Consider the following 17,194-nt stretch of genomic DNA (forward strand, 5'->3'; position numbering starts at 1 on the left):
ACTACAAACCACTGCTAAACTGAACAGAAGCTTTAGTGCCACTGCAGAGACCTAATACAGTAATAATATAATATAGTACAGGTCTTTTTCTCATACTATTTATGATACAAAGTGACAGAATAAAAAATTCCAATTACAATGTAAACCAGCTTTACAGTATGTCCTAATGCAACATTGAGAAATGGTAAAGGACACAGATCGTTTATTGAAAAAGCATGGTATAGTCAGGCATTGTCATGGAACACTATATATGGCTCAGGTTTTCTGTCAGAGAGTGTTCAAACCAGTTTTTTTCCCTTAGTGACACAACTTGGAATAGGTTCCATTATAAGTTTACCTGTTGCAAAACAATGGGAATCCACTTTTCCTTGCCCTCTTCAGCTACTTCCAAAGTATATTTACTTCTATTTGAAATCATAAAAAATGGAGTGAAGGTTACAATTCTAGTAATATTGAAACTGCTATTGTTTATGGTGACACCAACCTGTGAACAGAAAGACATTATTTTAAGGACACTTTTTAAACTCCATTTGTATCTCCTGAAAATAATTAATTTGAAAGATAAATTTAACTCACTTGATATTCCTTTTTATGACTCTTGCATTTCACAGAACCATGACTTCCAACAGTGTCCAGTGAAAACTGATCAGACAGTTCACTGTCAGTTACCCGAAGCTGCACCTGTGAAGAAGCACCCCGAATTAATTTTCACTTTACAAGTCACTGACAACATTTAAAATTATATATATAAAGTATGCATAATGATAAATGGAAATACTTGTGTTTCTAGTGTTTCTATTAAAAAAAAATCAAGATATAACAACTGCCAGTATCATCTAATAAATGTATTTTCTACTATGCTTAGTTAGAACCCATGTGGAATAAGCATTGTAAGTATAAGACATTCCAGAGGAAGCAATCAGATAAGGATTCTTTAAAAAACATCATAATTAAAATTTCAAAGGAAAATCAATGCACTCTTGTAATCTCTTTCATATCATTCATCCCTCAGTAACGTTCATCATTAAAAAACTCAGGAAACTCAAATGGTGAACTTAACTTTAGCATTCTATATACTGAGAACCAATCTACCAACCACCATTACAATTATTAATTTTTCAAGTAGCACTCATTGTTCCAGTACCGCAGCTTTACATCTCCTACACAATTTCTATGTCTTATTTGGAATAAGAACCTTTATTGATGCAGTTTAAATGTAAAAGGAATTTGTTTTATTTAGAAAACAACTTCTCAGTGAACTTCTTTCAAAGTGAGGATCTCTTCCTTAACAACACCTCTGATAATGTAAATTTCCTATCTCAAGCATATTTGACTACACACTTATTTAGAACACTGTTTTTAGATAGAGATATTATAGGTTTCATGCCCTTTACAGAGCGCAGGATAGAGTAAATACATTTTAAAGTGCAAAAATGCTTTCATACAACATAAGGGAGTACAGAGTTGTCAGGTTTACAAAACACAATACCTTGTTATTTTGAAGGAAGTTTTTAGGCTGGAAAGAAAAAAGGAGGGGCTTTTTGTAATCTGGAGGATGCTTGCGGTGAATACCATCTGCTTTGTATTGTAACATTCGACCGGTTTTATTCACCATCCAGTAGGGACTGTGAATTTCTATTATCATCTGCCCAGTTGTGTAGGTCACGTGAACAGCAATATCCAGCTCAGTCTTATCCAGCTCTGTGACACAGTGAAATGTTGTGAAGCTGATATCAGGCAGATTGCTTTTTATATGGTACTCGCTTCTCCAGTCTTGATCAAGATAGTTAAGCAACTGCAAATCTAGTTTTGTTTGGTCCAAGACTGCATTATGAATCTGGGCAGAACATCCTTCTTGTAGAGTGTCATATTTGTTCCCATTTCCCTTAAAAAGACAAGCAGACACCAAACAGGGTACATCTACATGAATCACACACAAAATTCATATCAACTTTTATCTTTTAGCTCTAAGAATTAAAATACAAGCTATTTAGGTACAATTTTAAAATACCCTTTGTGCTATTTAAATATGCTACTTTCCTAAACATCTACCTTAAAACAATATTTTGCAAAGAGAACCTTAATGCATGGTCATCAATATTCAACATCAAAAAGTCCATCTGTCACTAAATTCAAACACAAGTATTCTTACATGACAAATTTCCTCAACACAGTATTTTCTTCAGTAAATTTAAATTTGTAAAAGATATACAGAGACTGTTACTTCCAAACATTTGGTATAAGCCACAGTCTCCAGTCCTAGTAATTGTTAATTGTGATTAAGTTTTACTATTAGATTCTACTATTTGAGTTCAAATATTAATATTAAGACCATCTGAAAAAAAAAAATCTGTCTCCCAGTTGTATTTCTATTATCCTAAGTGACATCAATAAGGAGTTGGACACAATTATACCAGAAGTGCTAAGGAATCAATGTCTACACTGCATGTTTTAGGTATTTTACTCAAGACTGTCTCTCTGGCACTGGAAAGAATGCTTATTAACAGTCAAAGTACACCTAATTGTTTAATTTCATCTGGAAAGAATTTGAATTCTGCTAGTAGGCTAGCTTGCAATTCAAGCCAAAACCTGGCAAAAAGGCAGGCCTGTGAGAATTTGTTAAAAGCATGCTACTGTTGAAAGTCAGTGACTGCATATAAAATACTAACATAGGGTGATCCACCTTGAGGCAGTCTTTACAGAAAAAGCTGCACTATTTAATTATGCTGAAGTTACACTTGAGCAACTGAGCGACTCTTGTAGGGCCCAACTTGTACAGTGTTAAGTTTTTTTTGCATATATATCTAAAGTATGGGTTAATAACACATTTCACATCGTGTGATATTTCAATTCTGGACATACAGACTTTATGTAAGACTTGCCCTTATAAGATCTGTGAACTTGCTTCACAAATACTCCATCAGAACCCCTTTGTTCTAATCTCCATTTCAACCAGCTTTCATATTATAAGTGGAAAACATCACTAAAATTCAAGCATTATACAATTACCTCTACAGAATAAGTTATTTGGTAAGGAAGAAGATTGCGGAGAAGAACAGAAGGCCATAAATGAACAACATATGGAAAATCCCATTCATCTTCTGCACCTAATGAAGTTGTCAGTGCATCTTTTACAGGAACAATATTGATGATAAGTGAGTGGTTAGTTGACCTCACAGATTGGCATTTCCTTTGTAATAAACTGTCAACATTTTTCATAATTTCATCAAAAGTAATTCCTTCACACATATCATATTCTCCACCCACTCCATTTTCATTGGCTAGTGGTTGCAAACTCAGTATGGATCTGTAAATGAAAACATTTTTAGACACTTAACATGCAACTGAATGTTTCAATTAGAAAAAAGTACTATGCAACAGGGACATTCTAATATTATTTGTATTTAGGAAGACTTTTAGCAGTAGTTCATTGCCTGCCTTCATCTTGATTAAAGGAGGAATCAAATGATGTACTAGATCCCAAAATTTCATACTATTTTAACAGCTGGGGTTTTTTGTTCCATACCTCCACATGCTTCCGTTACAAAGGAAGGTTTACTGAGGATATTTATGAAGAGACTATTAGATTTCCTTATAAGTAATGCTCTGCTCCTTTTCCAAGCTAAAGGTCTGGATCAACAACTTACTCCTAAAACAGATGTGCAGAAAGTGCCCTTCTCTTCAGTCACACAAAGCACCAAGTTAGTTCATGGAATATTTACACCAATGGCTTTTATAAGGTAATAGCTTTAATTTAATACAGTTGCTCCTGAATGAAGATGATTTTGTTTTAACACATTTCCTGACTGCCTAGTGGAACTCATCTGTGCAGTGAATCAGAACACCAGTAAATGTTATACAGATGGTCAGAAATACCAATGAATTAATGAATCTACAGTACAGCGCTACTCAAGTAATGAAGGAGATACAAAGCTTTCACTGTAAAAAAATGAGGAGAGTGCTTGGGAGAAAACAGAAGGGAAAAGTCTCTGCAACCATAAAAAATCCATCAAAGCAAACCTACCAACCTACAATTTGGTTACAGTTCAGCTAAAATTTACATTCAAACTCATTGCAGTTTTCTTATTAGCTTTGACTGTGATAATAGTATAGCTATGCTATATGCCAAGTTTCTCTAAGGTTGATGAGTCTTTTTTAACATCTTTGATAGAGATTAAGTATATAGCTTTTAATCTTTTACTTCAGAATCAAAAAATCAAAAGAAGCCTTTTCAGAAAGAAACAAAAAAGCTTCACTGATTCACCAAACATCACCCACTAGGAAGTGTACCATGTGAATTACAATCACTGTGTCCCAAAAGTACCTGAGCTCAGATTTAAATTTTAGCAAATTTAACTTGCTCATAAAAATGGATTTCAAAATACTTCCAATTCAACAATGAAATAACATTTTATTTAACTAAGACTACATGCCCTGAGAAGATCCTACGTAGCAATGACAGTATTAGGTAGCAAGGGGAAACAATTTTTTTAGCATAATTGTATGGATACAATAATAAAAAATGTATAAACACATTCTACAATAAAAGAAAAAGACAATAAAGTACCTGTAAGAGGAAAAGGGGATGTTGAATTCATTTGCTGGTGAAGCAGTCCCTAAACATCTTCCTTCTTCAAAAACATTTAATGGGATTGAAAAGTGATTCCTGATCTATGTAAAATAAAAATCCAGCAACACACGTTAGGAAAAACTGTAAAGACAAAGTATTTCGAGCTTAGTAAAGCAAGAATGAGAAGTCTTATTTTTTATCTTACCCATATACCATTCAAGGTCAGTATTTCAGAAGAACTGAATCTTAGCAAAAAACAGCAAATCTTTTTAAATTATCTGGTTGTGCAGTTTAATGCTGTCTTTTATTTATGAAATAAATATTTTAATTGCAAAACACTTTTCAATAAGAAACACAAGACTTTGAAGAACCAAAGACAAGTAAATCTCAACTATATGATAACTTTCCAAACAGTGGTTTCCTAAATATATAATAGATACAAGGTTCAAAAATCCAAGTGTAAGGAAAGTCAGAAGTTTCAGGTTAAATCATTCATGTCCATTCCAGGGCATGTAGTTATCTTTCTTGCAAACGTTCTTTTTTATTTATTTCATTATGAATTTAATGGCATTAATTAGCTCCTAGAAAGAAAGAATTTAGAAAAGAATAAAATAGTAAATTTTGTTATTAATCAAGTCATAAACCACTTTGAGTGAAAAAGAGCAACTGAAATGTAACAAGAACACTATCTCCATAGAATTGTAATATCTAATTCATCGCTGTAGCTATAAACCATATAATGTCTATTAAAAATACTATGCAATCAAAAGCCATATATACTCAAAGGTCTCACTTTTCAACTGACACTATTAAATTTGAAAATAACATATCAATGGTACAGGATGAAGAAAATTAAATAACCTGACTGAAGGATAACTTGTGGAACAAAGGTAAGATTAAAAGAAGTTTCATCACTTCATACAAAGCAAACAGTTCAAGACCAAAATTACAACCAGTATTAGTTAACATTACTAATGAATTATCCTGATTGACGTCTACCTGCATTCAACCCATCTGTCACTTTGAAAATGCTTTTTTTTCTTAAAAAATCTAACACAAAGCAAAGTTATATGGACTATTCAGGTAAGTTTTAAAGTATGTTTTTTCAAAGTTTATTTAAAGACTACAGGATCATTTTCATTCATTTAATTTTTTAATGTATGGATATATAATGACCTGAATAGGGGAACGTATAGTTATCATCTTGCTTCCTTCAACAGTATCAATTTGACTGACGATGGACCTTTCAACACCTGATTCCTTGTGTCTCACTTTGTAAATACATCGACCCACTTTAGTCAACGGAATCTTTTCCACAGCAGAATGATTATGAGGACCTAGAATTTACAAGATGAGACATAAAACACTCAAAAGGAGCATAAAGAAAGAGTTGAAAGACAAAAATGTGCATTCAATAGAATTTTCTGTGTCATTCAATCTAATAATAAAAAAACCACCCACTGGGTGAAAAAGTACAATCAGCACACTTAATACGCTGCTCTTGCAGTGTTACTAAGGAGACAGTAAAGATTCTTTTCTTGCCACAAGGAAAAGAGTAAATGAGTCCATCACTCAAATATTTAAGTGGGTTTTGCTACTGCAAATAAAATTAGTGTCTCACAGGAAATGTTTACAACATGTAACAGCTTATTAACAAGGTATATATGGTATTATATTAACAAGGTATATATGGTATCATATTGTAAAAACAATTCATCGTATGGTCAAGTTTGAAAAACTGTCATTTGCCACAATAAATCAATTTAAATTTTAAACAAACACATCATTAAAAATAGCTAAATTTAAATTTTAGGTTTAGCTATGGTTGCTTAAAATTATTTAAAACAATCTTTTTTAAAAAACACCCCTCTTAAGAGTAACTTCTGTAAACACACATATATACAGAACTCAATTTTAAAACAAAAACTATTTTGAGCAGCTGAATCCTGCAATAACATACAAATGCAAACAAATATCTGACCCAATAAATATTATTACATAAATAATTTATCACAGTAGAAAACCTGTGCTGCAAAAATTAAGAAGTATGATATATGCAACTTTAAGCTGTAAAGGCTAAAGCAGGATTTCAAATACTGCCATGCATCTAGAATTCAAACAGATGCTCCTTTCATGTTATGTTGTCCTCCAACATTTATTGACCTGTACAAGATGTTGTATTGAGGATGATAAATATTTACAAAAACAGAAGATGTATGAACTTCGGAACTTACAGATCTGAATGTAAAATCTCTTGCTACTCAGTGTTGTCATTGCTGTGAACTGGTCACTCTCATTTCTACTTCTGACAAAATCCATATTTAAACTCTCTTTGTCTTCTAAATGAAATATTTTTGCTCCGAATTCAGCATTAAGGACACTAAAGGAATCACTAGGCAAGACCGTGATGGGAACGCCTAAAGAATTTATTATTACAAATGGTGCTCGGTCTTTTTTGAAGATGTCTGAAGTTTGACTTGCTGCTTCAGCAAATGCCTAGAAAGCAAAGAATCAATACAAAACATAAACATTCTGAGTAAGACTTCACCAAGATGATCTCTGCAAGTATTCATCTAGCAACTCTAACACCAATTAGTTAAGAAATCTTTCTTACCGTGCCCAAGTTACTCAACATTTGCAGTCCTAACTTGGACAGTGTAATGTTGAGCTGGTCTTTTGAGGAAACATTTATTACTGTTTTATATTCTGGAATTTTGTAGTTCTCTTCTTCTTCATCATCTGATTCAAACAGCGCTTTTTTAGCCTTCTTCATCTGAAAGGAGACGTTTAAAGAATTCTTATCTGACCACTCATTCTGTAGAAGAACATTTCACCTCAAGATTCTCTGTGTCTCCCTTTCCCACTTCTATGTCCTGCCACAGTTTTCTTTTTTTGTTGTTTAAATTTTTATTCTCAAATAAAAACCAAAGGGGAGAGAATAAGAGACAAATTATATATTCAGGAAGTCAATGAAATTCCAGTAACTAAATTTATGATTATTTCAAAGTAAAGAAAATACATACTAACTACTAACATATCCAGTAAGTACTGTGTGATAACATTCATCTTAATCTCTTGAGTCACACTGTGTAAAATGTTACACATAATTGACTTCCTAGTGTTAAAACAGTCTCCAAATTTAGTCTTTATGTTTCCAAATCAAACACCTATTTTGTTTTCATTTCGTTGAAAGAAAAAAAAATTTTAAAACCCTGATGGAATACATTTCTCTAGCCTTCAACACTTCTGGAAATTACATATTTCCAAATGTTTTATTTCATACTGGGGTCAGAAGACATGAGGTTTGACTCACTATCTTCTACCTCTCTCCTGTATTATGTCTTGTACCTTTCTGGAAAATTGTTGGGGGTATTTCTAATAGCAGTTTCTTAACTGCAGTATCTCAGTCCATAGTCTTTATCCTTCTGAGGCTATCACTGTAGAAAGTTTTTGATAATGACAGTCCTAGGAAAAGGGTGGGTCTTCAGTTCTGAGCAATCCCTCAAGTTAAAAATACTTGAACAGTTTTGAAGAAAGTCAGGAAACAATGAAATGAAGCAGTTAAGATGGAAGGAGGAAAAATAAAAGGTACCTCCCATCCTTTGATGATGCCTTACGTAGTTTGAGACCAGAATCTAGACTATTTCCATGAAAGATGAAAATTAAATGGTAAGAGCACTACTCCCACAGTACTCTTTGTGCTACTCAACAGCTATTAGTTTTTCCAATACAATTTTGCTACACATACTACTGTGGAACAAGAGCAGTGGCTTGTCTTTCCGAAGTCACTGAATGCATCATTAGCATATGGCCTAATAGGACAAACTGATATAAAGCTGTTATGATTACCTTATGCAACTATAGTAATATTTTGCCACTTGAAAGACAATATTTAACAGATCTGTGTGTCTGGATCTATCCTTGTATAAGAAGTGGTTTAATTTACTCTTTGGAAAAAAACTCTTCAGTAACCAACAAGAAGGAACAAAATTGTTGGATTAGTCTTAAAAATGAAAGGTGGAAAGCATTTGTTTTTCTTAAGGTATCATAATGCGATATTTGAGCTCAGCTTTGTAAACTATACCTTGATTTCAAGAATCCATGGCTTGAATAAGTCAGTCTTCTCAACTTCTAGTGGTTCAAGCAAAGGTTCCCACACGCCAAACATCTCATTAAAATAATGTACCTATCAAAATCCAGAAATCAGGAATTTACATAAAACTTAAATTAAAAGTTCTGATTTACAGGTATATTAATTATTTTGGTAATCTAAAAGATTCATAATGAGATTGCACTTTCAGCTGCTACCAGAAGATGAAACAAATGCATTAGAGAAATAAATCAGTCAGCTAAGTCTCTACTGCAAAGTTCTGATTCCAAATAAGTGGTAAAAATTGTGCCATTTAAAATACAATTTTGGCTTAAATTGTAGCTGCACTACCATTCAAAAGCACTACAAATAAAGACTCTACCTACAACAATCACTGAATTTTGCCACTAATTTCCAAATATGAGTCAGTTTGGATGTTTTATGAACAAAACTGCATTTTATAGAAACAATACATTATACATTCTACTGTAATAATAACTAAAGATTATTAGGGACTTTTAGCCAGCTGCCATTCCAACATTTAACACTAATGCAATACATCTTTAGGAACTTGCAAAGAGTGTAAATGTGAGGCTGCATAACACCAATTACTGTGCCATTAATTAACATTACATCTAGTGCAGTAGATTTTCATTTTAATTTGGCTATCTTAAGCCCTCATTCCCATCATGTTCCCACAACACATACTTGCAGGAGTTTAGTCACCAGATATATGGGTTATTTTTCTTTTATTGTTTAAATAATATGTATGTAAGATTTAGACAATAAGGTTTAGCATCCTAGGAAAACTTCTGTTTCTTAATGTAATATTCCTCACCTCTAGCTCAAGACGAGAATGTAGGTTGATCAGAGTACTCCAGTTCTTGACTTCTCCAACAAATGAGGACTTGGCTAAAAGCATTGGCACTGTTCTGTGCCCAACCCCAGCTTCAAGTGTTATAAAAACAGATTCTATATTAATTTTCAATGACTCTCCTGTGGGAACCAGTTCAGTGTTTGGATTTTTATCTTCATTTGCATTAGTCTCTTCAAGAAACCACATTTTCAGATTTTTTATATCTTTCTTATTCCACAAGTCAGGAGGAATTTGATTAATCTCTTCTTTTGTTGTTTCTGTAGTTTGATAAAGGGCTGATGTAATAGTAATTACTGTGTTTATGATTATTGGTGAAACCTATAAATAAGAAATTGGAATAACTGGAAATGAGAATCTAGTACAGAAACAGCGAGTTTCAGACACAAAAATATAATGAGTATGTTACAATAACAAAACATTTCCATTTTCTACAGGACTCTCATTGGAACATACTTCCCTTCCACAAGCAATAGGTCAGTCTTTCCAGATTTGCTATCCCTGCCTTATTTCCAGACTGAAGCTTTCTAAACTACATCATTCAATGATTTATCTGAACACTTCAAAACTTATCTCTGCACACCAGGCATTTTATAAAACACAGATTCAAAACTGAAGCATAGTGAGAGAGTTGTTTATTTTCAATTTTATTCATTTTGACATGCTCAAAAGGTACGTGACCTAATGAAGAACAGGAACAATTCACCACTTCAGTCATTCCTGAAGCAACTTCATAGCCTGCTAAGTGGGAAGTAGAAAACCACAAACACAGTACAAGTCTACTTACTTCTATTGTTAGAGATTTAATGGTTAGATCAGCTGTCTGTGGATTAGTACCTGACTGTTTCATTTCAAAGAAGAAGTCACAAGGCTGCAATACCTATATAATAAAGTAAAAACACATGTCATATATAGAGAAAAATATTTTCAGAAACCATACACATAAAAAGAAGTTTTTTATGTTAATAAAAGGTTCTCTTTCTTTTTACTGAAATAAAACTTAACAATATTTGTTTCTTCAAAATTAAGAGAAATCTGAACACTAGTAACATGTTGAAAGAAAAAACAAGTATCCAGAAGCATCACCTCAGCCATTCTCAATCATTAAAGACTGAAACGTCAACTACAGTAAAACGCATTACACTTCAGTAACTCCATTCTTATGGTAGAGTCTGCCAATACCTTCAATGCACTGCACCATCATGCCTCTGACTTTTGGGGAGAGCCAGTTTTTCAGTTGCAACAGAGCAACTGACACAGCTACAGTTTTCCTGAATAACAACATAACCGTCTGAATCACAATCACTCAGTTTCAACTTTGTTTTGCAATTAGTCCCTGAATGTTTTCACTTGCCAAATTTACCAAATCAGAGGTATGCTATAAACAAAACCAGTGCAATGCTATTAACAGAGGATTCACATGTAATTAGACTATACTAACACAGTACAGACAGGAAAATATGCTCTCAAACCCCATCTGAGATGATCAGTCTTTCAAAAACTATAATTTCAAACCATATTGATGCAGCAATCTTTTCTGCCATCCCTATCCATATCTGAATCAGATGCTGGAGGCATAGATATACCCTGAATCAGTCTGACCACACTTTTCCCAAATAAGTCTGATCTAACAGAAGTTTTTGTCCATAATAGTATTTTTTACCCTATTGCTCTAATTACCTTTTTTTCTTACTCTGTATTACATTCGGGAACCAAAAATAACAGATTTCTCTTTAGACCAACACACATATGAGAAATACACAAAGAACCCCTCATCATTCATGCTATTTTAAATCTGGAGGTTAGTTTCCCTACTTGACATCAGGACGTAACACTTAGGGATATGGTTTAGAGGTGACTATGGTAGCGCTGGGTTGACAGTTTGACTAAATGATCTTGAAGGTCTCTCTCAGTTTTGATGATTTTGTCATCAAATGGATGAATTCATCCAACCCAATTACTTTCTGTCTTAGGTTACAATGTAAGATGTACCCGAAAGTATGTACTCTATTACTATCTTCATAAGCTGTTAAAACCAGGTGGGGCAGTGTTCCTTATCTCCTCCATGACTCATCCCTGATAACTCCCTCGGGAGTATGGGGAAGGGGGGCAGATATCTTCTGCTAATGGGCCATCAAGCCTCACCGCATGACTGATAAAATCACATCATTCTACTGCAAGATGCTCTGCCCAGGGGGAGGAGCCAAGTATTCCTACCTGGATATAATCTTAAGTTTGAACACCCAAATGGCCACTGGATTCCCAGAAGACAGGAGCTCCATAGCCACCACTGGACTTTCAGTGGAAGATCAAACCCTTCTACGGGATCACTGCTTCAACAGAACCACATCTGACACTTCAATAGGATTGCAGCCACCATTTAATCAGACTGTTACCAACACCCTGATGAACACAGTGTCAGGCTGTTTTCGAACTCACTGTTTCTGTATTATTGCATTTATTTTAATTTTCCTATTAAATTGTATATCTGACTTGGGATTTCTGATTGGTTTGCTTTCAAACTAGCACACTTTCCCAGACTAAAATTAGTTTACAGAAAAACCTGGGTTCAGAGGTTTGCTTACACACGTTTTTAAAAGGAGCAGTTATGCTCCTACCTGCAGGTATTATGTGGGTTTTTTTGGTGGTTTTTTTTTACTCTTCTCAAGAACTTTCTGAATCTTTCAAGGTACTCTTTTAAGCACTGAAACTAGTGTCCTCTGAAGTTTTTTTCCCTATCTATAGCACAAGCATCCTGTCAGATTCAGGTCTTTTTCCTGTTTCTACAGTCTGAGATAAGAGATTCCTTCAGAAGATACTCCTGTACAAGGGAAAACTTGGTGTCCAACAGCTTTCTACAAAGAAAGTAACATTTATGCCACATATGCCAGCCACAAAACCAGAAGTCAAACAACCTTGCATTGTGGCTATCAATGCTAGTGCATCACTTTCTAAATGACTAGATAAACATTTTAGTGGAATTAAAGACTGTGTAAACCCAAGGAGTAAACTGAGGTGCTATGATTCTACCTGAAACTGAGATGAAAGCGAAGCCCCAGTCCTTTCTGCTTACAGCTTTCCTACATCACTCCACAAGTAAGCAGGCATTAACAGAGAGCTGAAAAGTTTTGCTCTTCAAAATTCATCTGTGGTCTGAGGACATGGGTAACTGTTGTATATACAGTCACTTTGAACTTTTTCTCTGATGCAACAATATCATCACAGAGTTAACTGAGGAACAGTCTGCTGTAGAGGCAGAAAAGCTGTAAGAAGCTCCAGGAATCAATGTGATTTTTACCTGGTCAGTAATTAACAAGTCTGATTCTGTTGCCAAATATTAATAGGCAGCTTTACTATAATAGATATATAGACCTTAACATAAAGGAATTTATGAACAGCATACAGTAAGTAAATGATTTCTCAAAAAGCACTTCCTTTTTTTTTTTTGTGACACTGTTATTCTCTTACATAGCTACTTAATACAAAGTTTTAGACTGATAGCACTCCAAATTTATTATACTGCATTTGATATAGCATACACTTACAAAATTCTATTTATTACACTTACATGGGATATATGAAAGATAACTAAGATTATACTCCTTGGGGCTCTGCATTGTAGCTTGTTATACAAAGCAAACCCCAATGCCATAGATCAAGATGATGCTTTAGGCATATCAGACAAAAGAATAAAATCAACAAAATGTTAGCCAGGAAGTTTTACTTATACTGTAAATCTACACTACTGTATTGTAGTAGACATTTTAATGATGAACATTTCAGAAATGAGATTCAGTTTAGTTACACAGCACCTTTTAAATACACTGAATGGTTGCAAACTCACCGTAGTAATGTTCCCTTTCCTTTCTTCTGGAAGAAATGGACATGCTTTCATCTGTATTTCCTTAACAGCAGCTGTCATGTTGTACCTTTCAGGGCTATTTTTAATGAACACCTCACACTGTGTTGTAACCACCAATGCAGGAGCATCACTTCTTGTTAAGTCAGCCACAAACACAATCTCTGGATTTTTAACAACAATGTTCATTTCCATCGTAGATACAGGCTGCACAGATGCTTCAGAAATATAAATTATATTAGTTTAATTGTTCAAAGATTAAATCTTAATTATTTTCTTGTTGTGATTTAATTATTAATATAATTATTATAATTAATAACATTAATTACAATAATTATTTAATTCTTGTAACTTACAGGGAGGCACTGACTATTTAGGGGTAAGATCTAGCATGACTAGTGTTAGCAAATCTGTAGATCCCTGCAACTGACATTTCTAGGCTCTTCATTACAGGCACAAAACCATTTAATATCTAATTACTCTTGGGTACAACAGAAGACTCCATCCACAAATCTTCTCTGTCAAAATGAAAAGGATAAACATTGTTGAGTGAAAATGAGGAGTATCACCACTGTTACTATCTCTGACACTAACAAATACATCAGCTTCACTCCATACGTACATCTGCCAAGTCTGATAAGAGTCTTACAAAATGCTGGGCACATTTTCTGATCTCTGGAGTAGCAGAAAAACCCTCATTTTTCCACAGGACAATAATGCCTTACTGATGCCTAATGTAAACACTTGCAATAAAAACATACTTTCACATAAGACCTCCTTATCTGTTCAGACTTTGATCATCAGCAAATAATCACAACAGGCCAGGCGGACAGGGACACAACTATAATATTTAGGGCACAGGAAAACAACACCAAAAAAACAGGGACTTGCTTTGGCACACCTGATGAGAACTACCTGAGGCCTGGAAGCATAAAAAGAATATTTCCTGCTCTGATGCATAATTGACCAATTTTTGTTGTCAGGTACTCAAGCTAAAAGTCTGGTTTCTGATGTAGGAAGAAATGCACATCAGTGGACAACTGAAATGTTCCAGGCAGCGATTTCAGGCAGGCCAATTCCACGTGTAAGCACAATATAATACTCCCCATTATTAACCTCATTTTATTTTAAAGATACCTAAAAATGTATCTTCTTTCTATAGTAAGACAAGACTTCATTTGGAAACAAAGACTAAAGGTCATGAATCTATTTCCATGATGCAAAGAAAGCAACATCAATGGTTAAAAGCTATTCTATATATATAAACATAGGAAAGAGCATAAAAGGAGTATTGTATTTTTTACACAGTATTACAATACCAAAATTAAGCTGATATTCAAATGCAGATTTTAAACTATTTCCAGTGTATACTGGTATATACCTTGGTCTTTTACAGGTAATGACTGTTTGAGATTTCTCTGTGCAGCAGCACTTTCTGCATTAGCCTTTAGAAATATATCTGCTACAGTAAGTAGAAACTCCATGCTTGCACAAAGGTATATCTCTTGAACAATAACATCAAGAACAGTGCCATCTCTCCCCTGTTTGTAGTTTACATCCACCATAACTTTCTTTTCAAATCCATGTTTCATTTCCACCATTCTGAAAGACAATTACAGAGGCATTTAATGAAACAATAAAAAGCCAGCCACAAATACTGAAAAACTCTCAAGATTTTCATTCCAGATGCAATACATTAACAAGACTGAATTTATAAAACAATACAAATAATTTTAGAACATGACTGATACCAAGATTAGCACAAATTTTTTATAAATTTAAAACTAACTGGAATCCCATACACTGGTAACTAAATATGTTAATAATTTAACAAGACAAACCATTGTAATTCTTTGTTTACATATCAAAAGTACTACATTTTACTGAAGTTTGTTACAATTCATGAGACATTATTTCAGTCTTACTTAGAATTTCATTAAAGTGGAAAGTAAAATTGTTTTCTATGCACATATTATATTTATATTTAAAGTTCAGTTTATTTCATTTTTTGTATCCAGCACTGGTCTCTTGCAAAGATATGTGGAACAGAAGGCATGTGAGATATATAAATGCACAGTAATAAGTACTTTAAGAACCCCTACACTAAATCAACTGCAGTTTTAAGAGAATACTAATAAAACAAAGATTATGAACTCTGTGTCTAACTCTAATAAATAGTAAGTTATGTAAAATTACAGACCTTGGTGTAGCCTTCTGGATTGACTGTCTTTTATCATCTAATGTACAGTTTGCCAATTTGACTGAAGCATTCATTGAACCATCTGATAACATTTTCAGAGCAGCTGACATGAGAACTAATTTAAACTCTGCAAGCTTCAAAAGGTCATCTCTCTGATCCAAACTGTTAACCTGTTTAAATGAAACATTTGTAGATTTCATTACAGGTAGCAAAAATAATATATAGGTATAGGTGTGATATACATATAGGGGTGTGTGTGTATATATATATAGGTGTGATACACAGTTTTACTCTAACTGATGGTATTTTCAATAATAACAAATTAAATAAACCCACTAATAATTCAAAAGACAGCCACAACAACAACACACAAGACAAAACTTTCAAAAAGCAAAGCTTTGCCCTTCTACCATCTTTCTAAAGCAAGTTAACATAAGTGAGAGAACTAAGTGTATAATAAATTAGAAACTTTTAGTTGGAAGTCTGGTAACAAGTTTTGTAAGTTTAAACCAAGATGAATATAAATGCATTCCTACTGACAAATTTAAGAATCTTTCTCCACTATTTTGTGTGTGTCCATGTACCCATCCCTATATGTAACTAATGAATATGTTCCATTCCTCTGCATATTTTTCTCCCAAACTATATTTTAAATTAATATTAATTTTCATCAGATTTTTAGTCAGGTGACAGAAGATGCCATGTATTATGTCCTACCACTGGTTATTCTATTTCCTGGAGTATCTGCCAAGCAATTTAGATAAAATAGCTGTTCTCTCATTTCCATCACATTTGTTATTACTGCTAGAACACACTTTCTCTGTCATAAATTAAGCTATTCTTGTTCAGAATTTCCAGGACTCTAGGCAACTTTAAAGCTGTTGATTACTCTTTGTAACCAAAATTATACTTACCTGTTTTGAATTTGGACTATACAACACTAAAGTGAGAGAGTCAAATCTGAAGTCCAGTTTTAGTGTTGTTTTTATTTTCATAGGTGAATGCAATTCCACCACAGCTGATGTCACAACAGTTACACCTTTCAGGAATCAGAAAAATGGTTAATATTAAGAAAATTACCTGACTGCAAATAAGGAGAAAATAAAATTAAAAAAAAATACCATCACTTACGACCATAAAGACAGCAACTCCCCTTTTTCTCCACATGTAAATCCACCCACACTTAGCATATGTTTATCATGCTTTATGTAACTACTTTTGGCAAAATCATACATTTGAGAATATAAAACACCTCCCTTACATATTCTACATAGGATTTTTACCATCTTTAAAACTCAAATATGCAACTTCTTGTTAATATACACAGTACTGTGTGCAAGAGTGTTACAAAGAATACAAATTCACTTTCCTCCTCATTTGTTCATCTGCCACATTGTTGCTGGTTTTCATATGTAATAATGCACAAGAACTGGCAGCCCAATGGAGGCCAGTGAGCAAGAAAACAGGCAAAGGGGCATCGATGAATAAAGAACTTCTGCACTACTTGCATATAAGCAGGAAATACATAGGAGATGTAGTGTAATGCATATAGAGAGGTTGAGGCTAAGTTGAGACAATGAAGCCCAAGGCCCATCATGAAG

The 17,194-nt window shown here is 33.8% G+C and overlaps 1 protein-coding gene across 2 annotated transcripts in view; it reads right to left on the reverse strand.

Annotated features, from left to right (window-relative positions):
- VPS13A (vacuolar protein sorting 13 homolog A) overlaps positions 1-17,194 on the reverse strand; it is a 105,765-nt gene that overhangs the window by 36,668 nt on the left and 51,903 nt on the right. For both annotated transcript variants that reach the window (XM_054002516.1, XM_054002517.1), the window contains exons 36-50: positions 16,508-16,632; positions 15,594-15,763; positions 14,775-14,995; positions 13,379-13,611; positions 10,322-10,414; positions 9,499-9,855; positions 8,655-8,756; positions 7,185-7,343; positions 6,805-7,066; positions 5,747-5,907; positions 4,568-4,671; positions 3,010-3,307; positions 1,490-1,885; positions 577-681; positions 338-484 (exon numbers count right to left, since the gene is read on the reverse strand). In XM_054002516.1, the coding sequence (XP_053858491.1) occupies positions 338-484; positions 577-681; positions 1,490-1,885; positions 3,010-3,307; positions 4,568-4,671; positions 5,747-5,907; positions 6,805-7,066; positions 7,185-7,343; positions 8,655-8,756; positions 9,499-9,855; positions 10,322-10,414; positions 13,379-13,611; positions 14,775-14,995; positions 15,594-15,763; positions 16,508-16,632 (2,933 nt within the window). The remainder of the gene's footprint in view (positions 1-337; positions 485-576; positions 682-1,489; positions 1,886-3,009; positions 3,308-4,567; positions 4,672-5,746; positions 5,908-6,804; positions 7,067-7,184; positions 7,344-8,654; positions 8,757-9,498; positions 9,856-10,321; positions 10,415-13,378; positions 13,612-14,774; positions 14,996-15,593; positions 15,764-16,507; positions 16,633-17,194) is intronic.

Source organism: Vidua macroura, chromosome Z, assembly GCF_024509145.1.
Source record: "Vidua macroura isolate BioBank_ID:100142 chromosome Z, ASM2450914v1, whole genome shotgun sequence".
Lineage (NCBI taxonomy): Eukaryota > Metazoa > Chordata > Aves > Passeriformes > Viduidae > Vidua > Vidua macroura.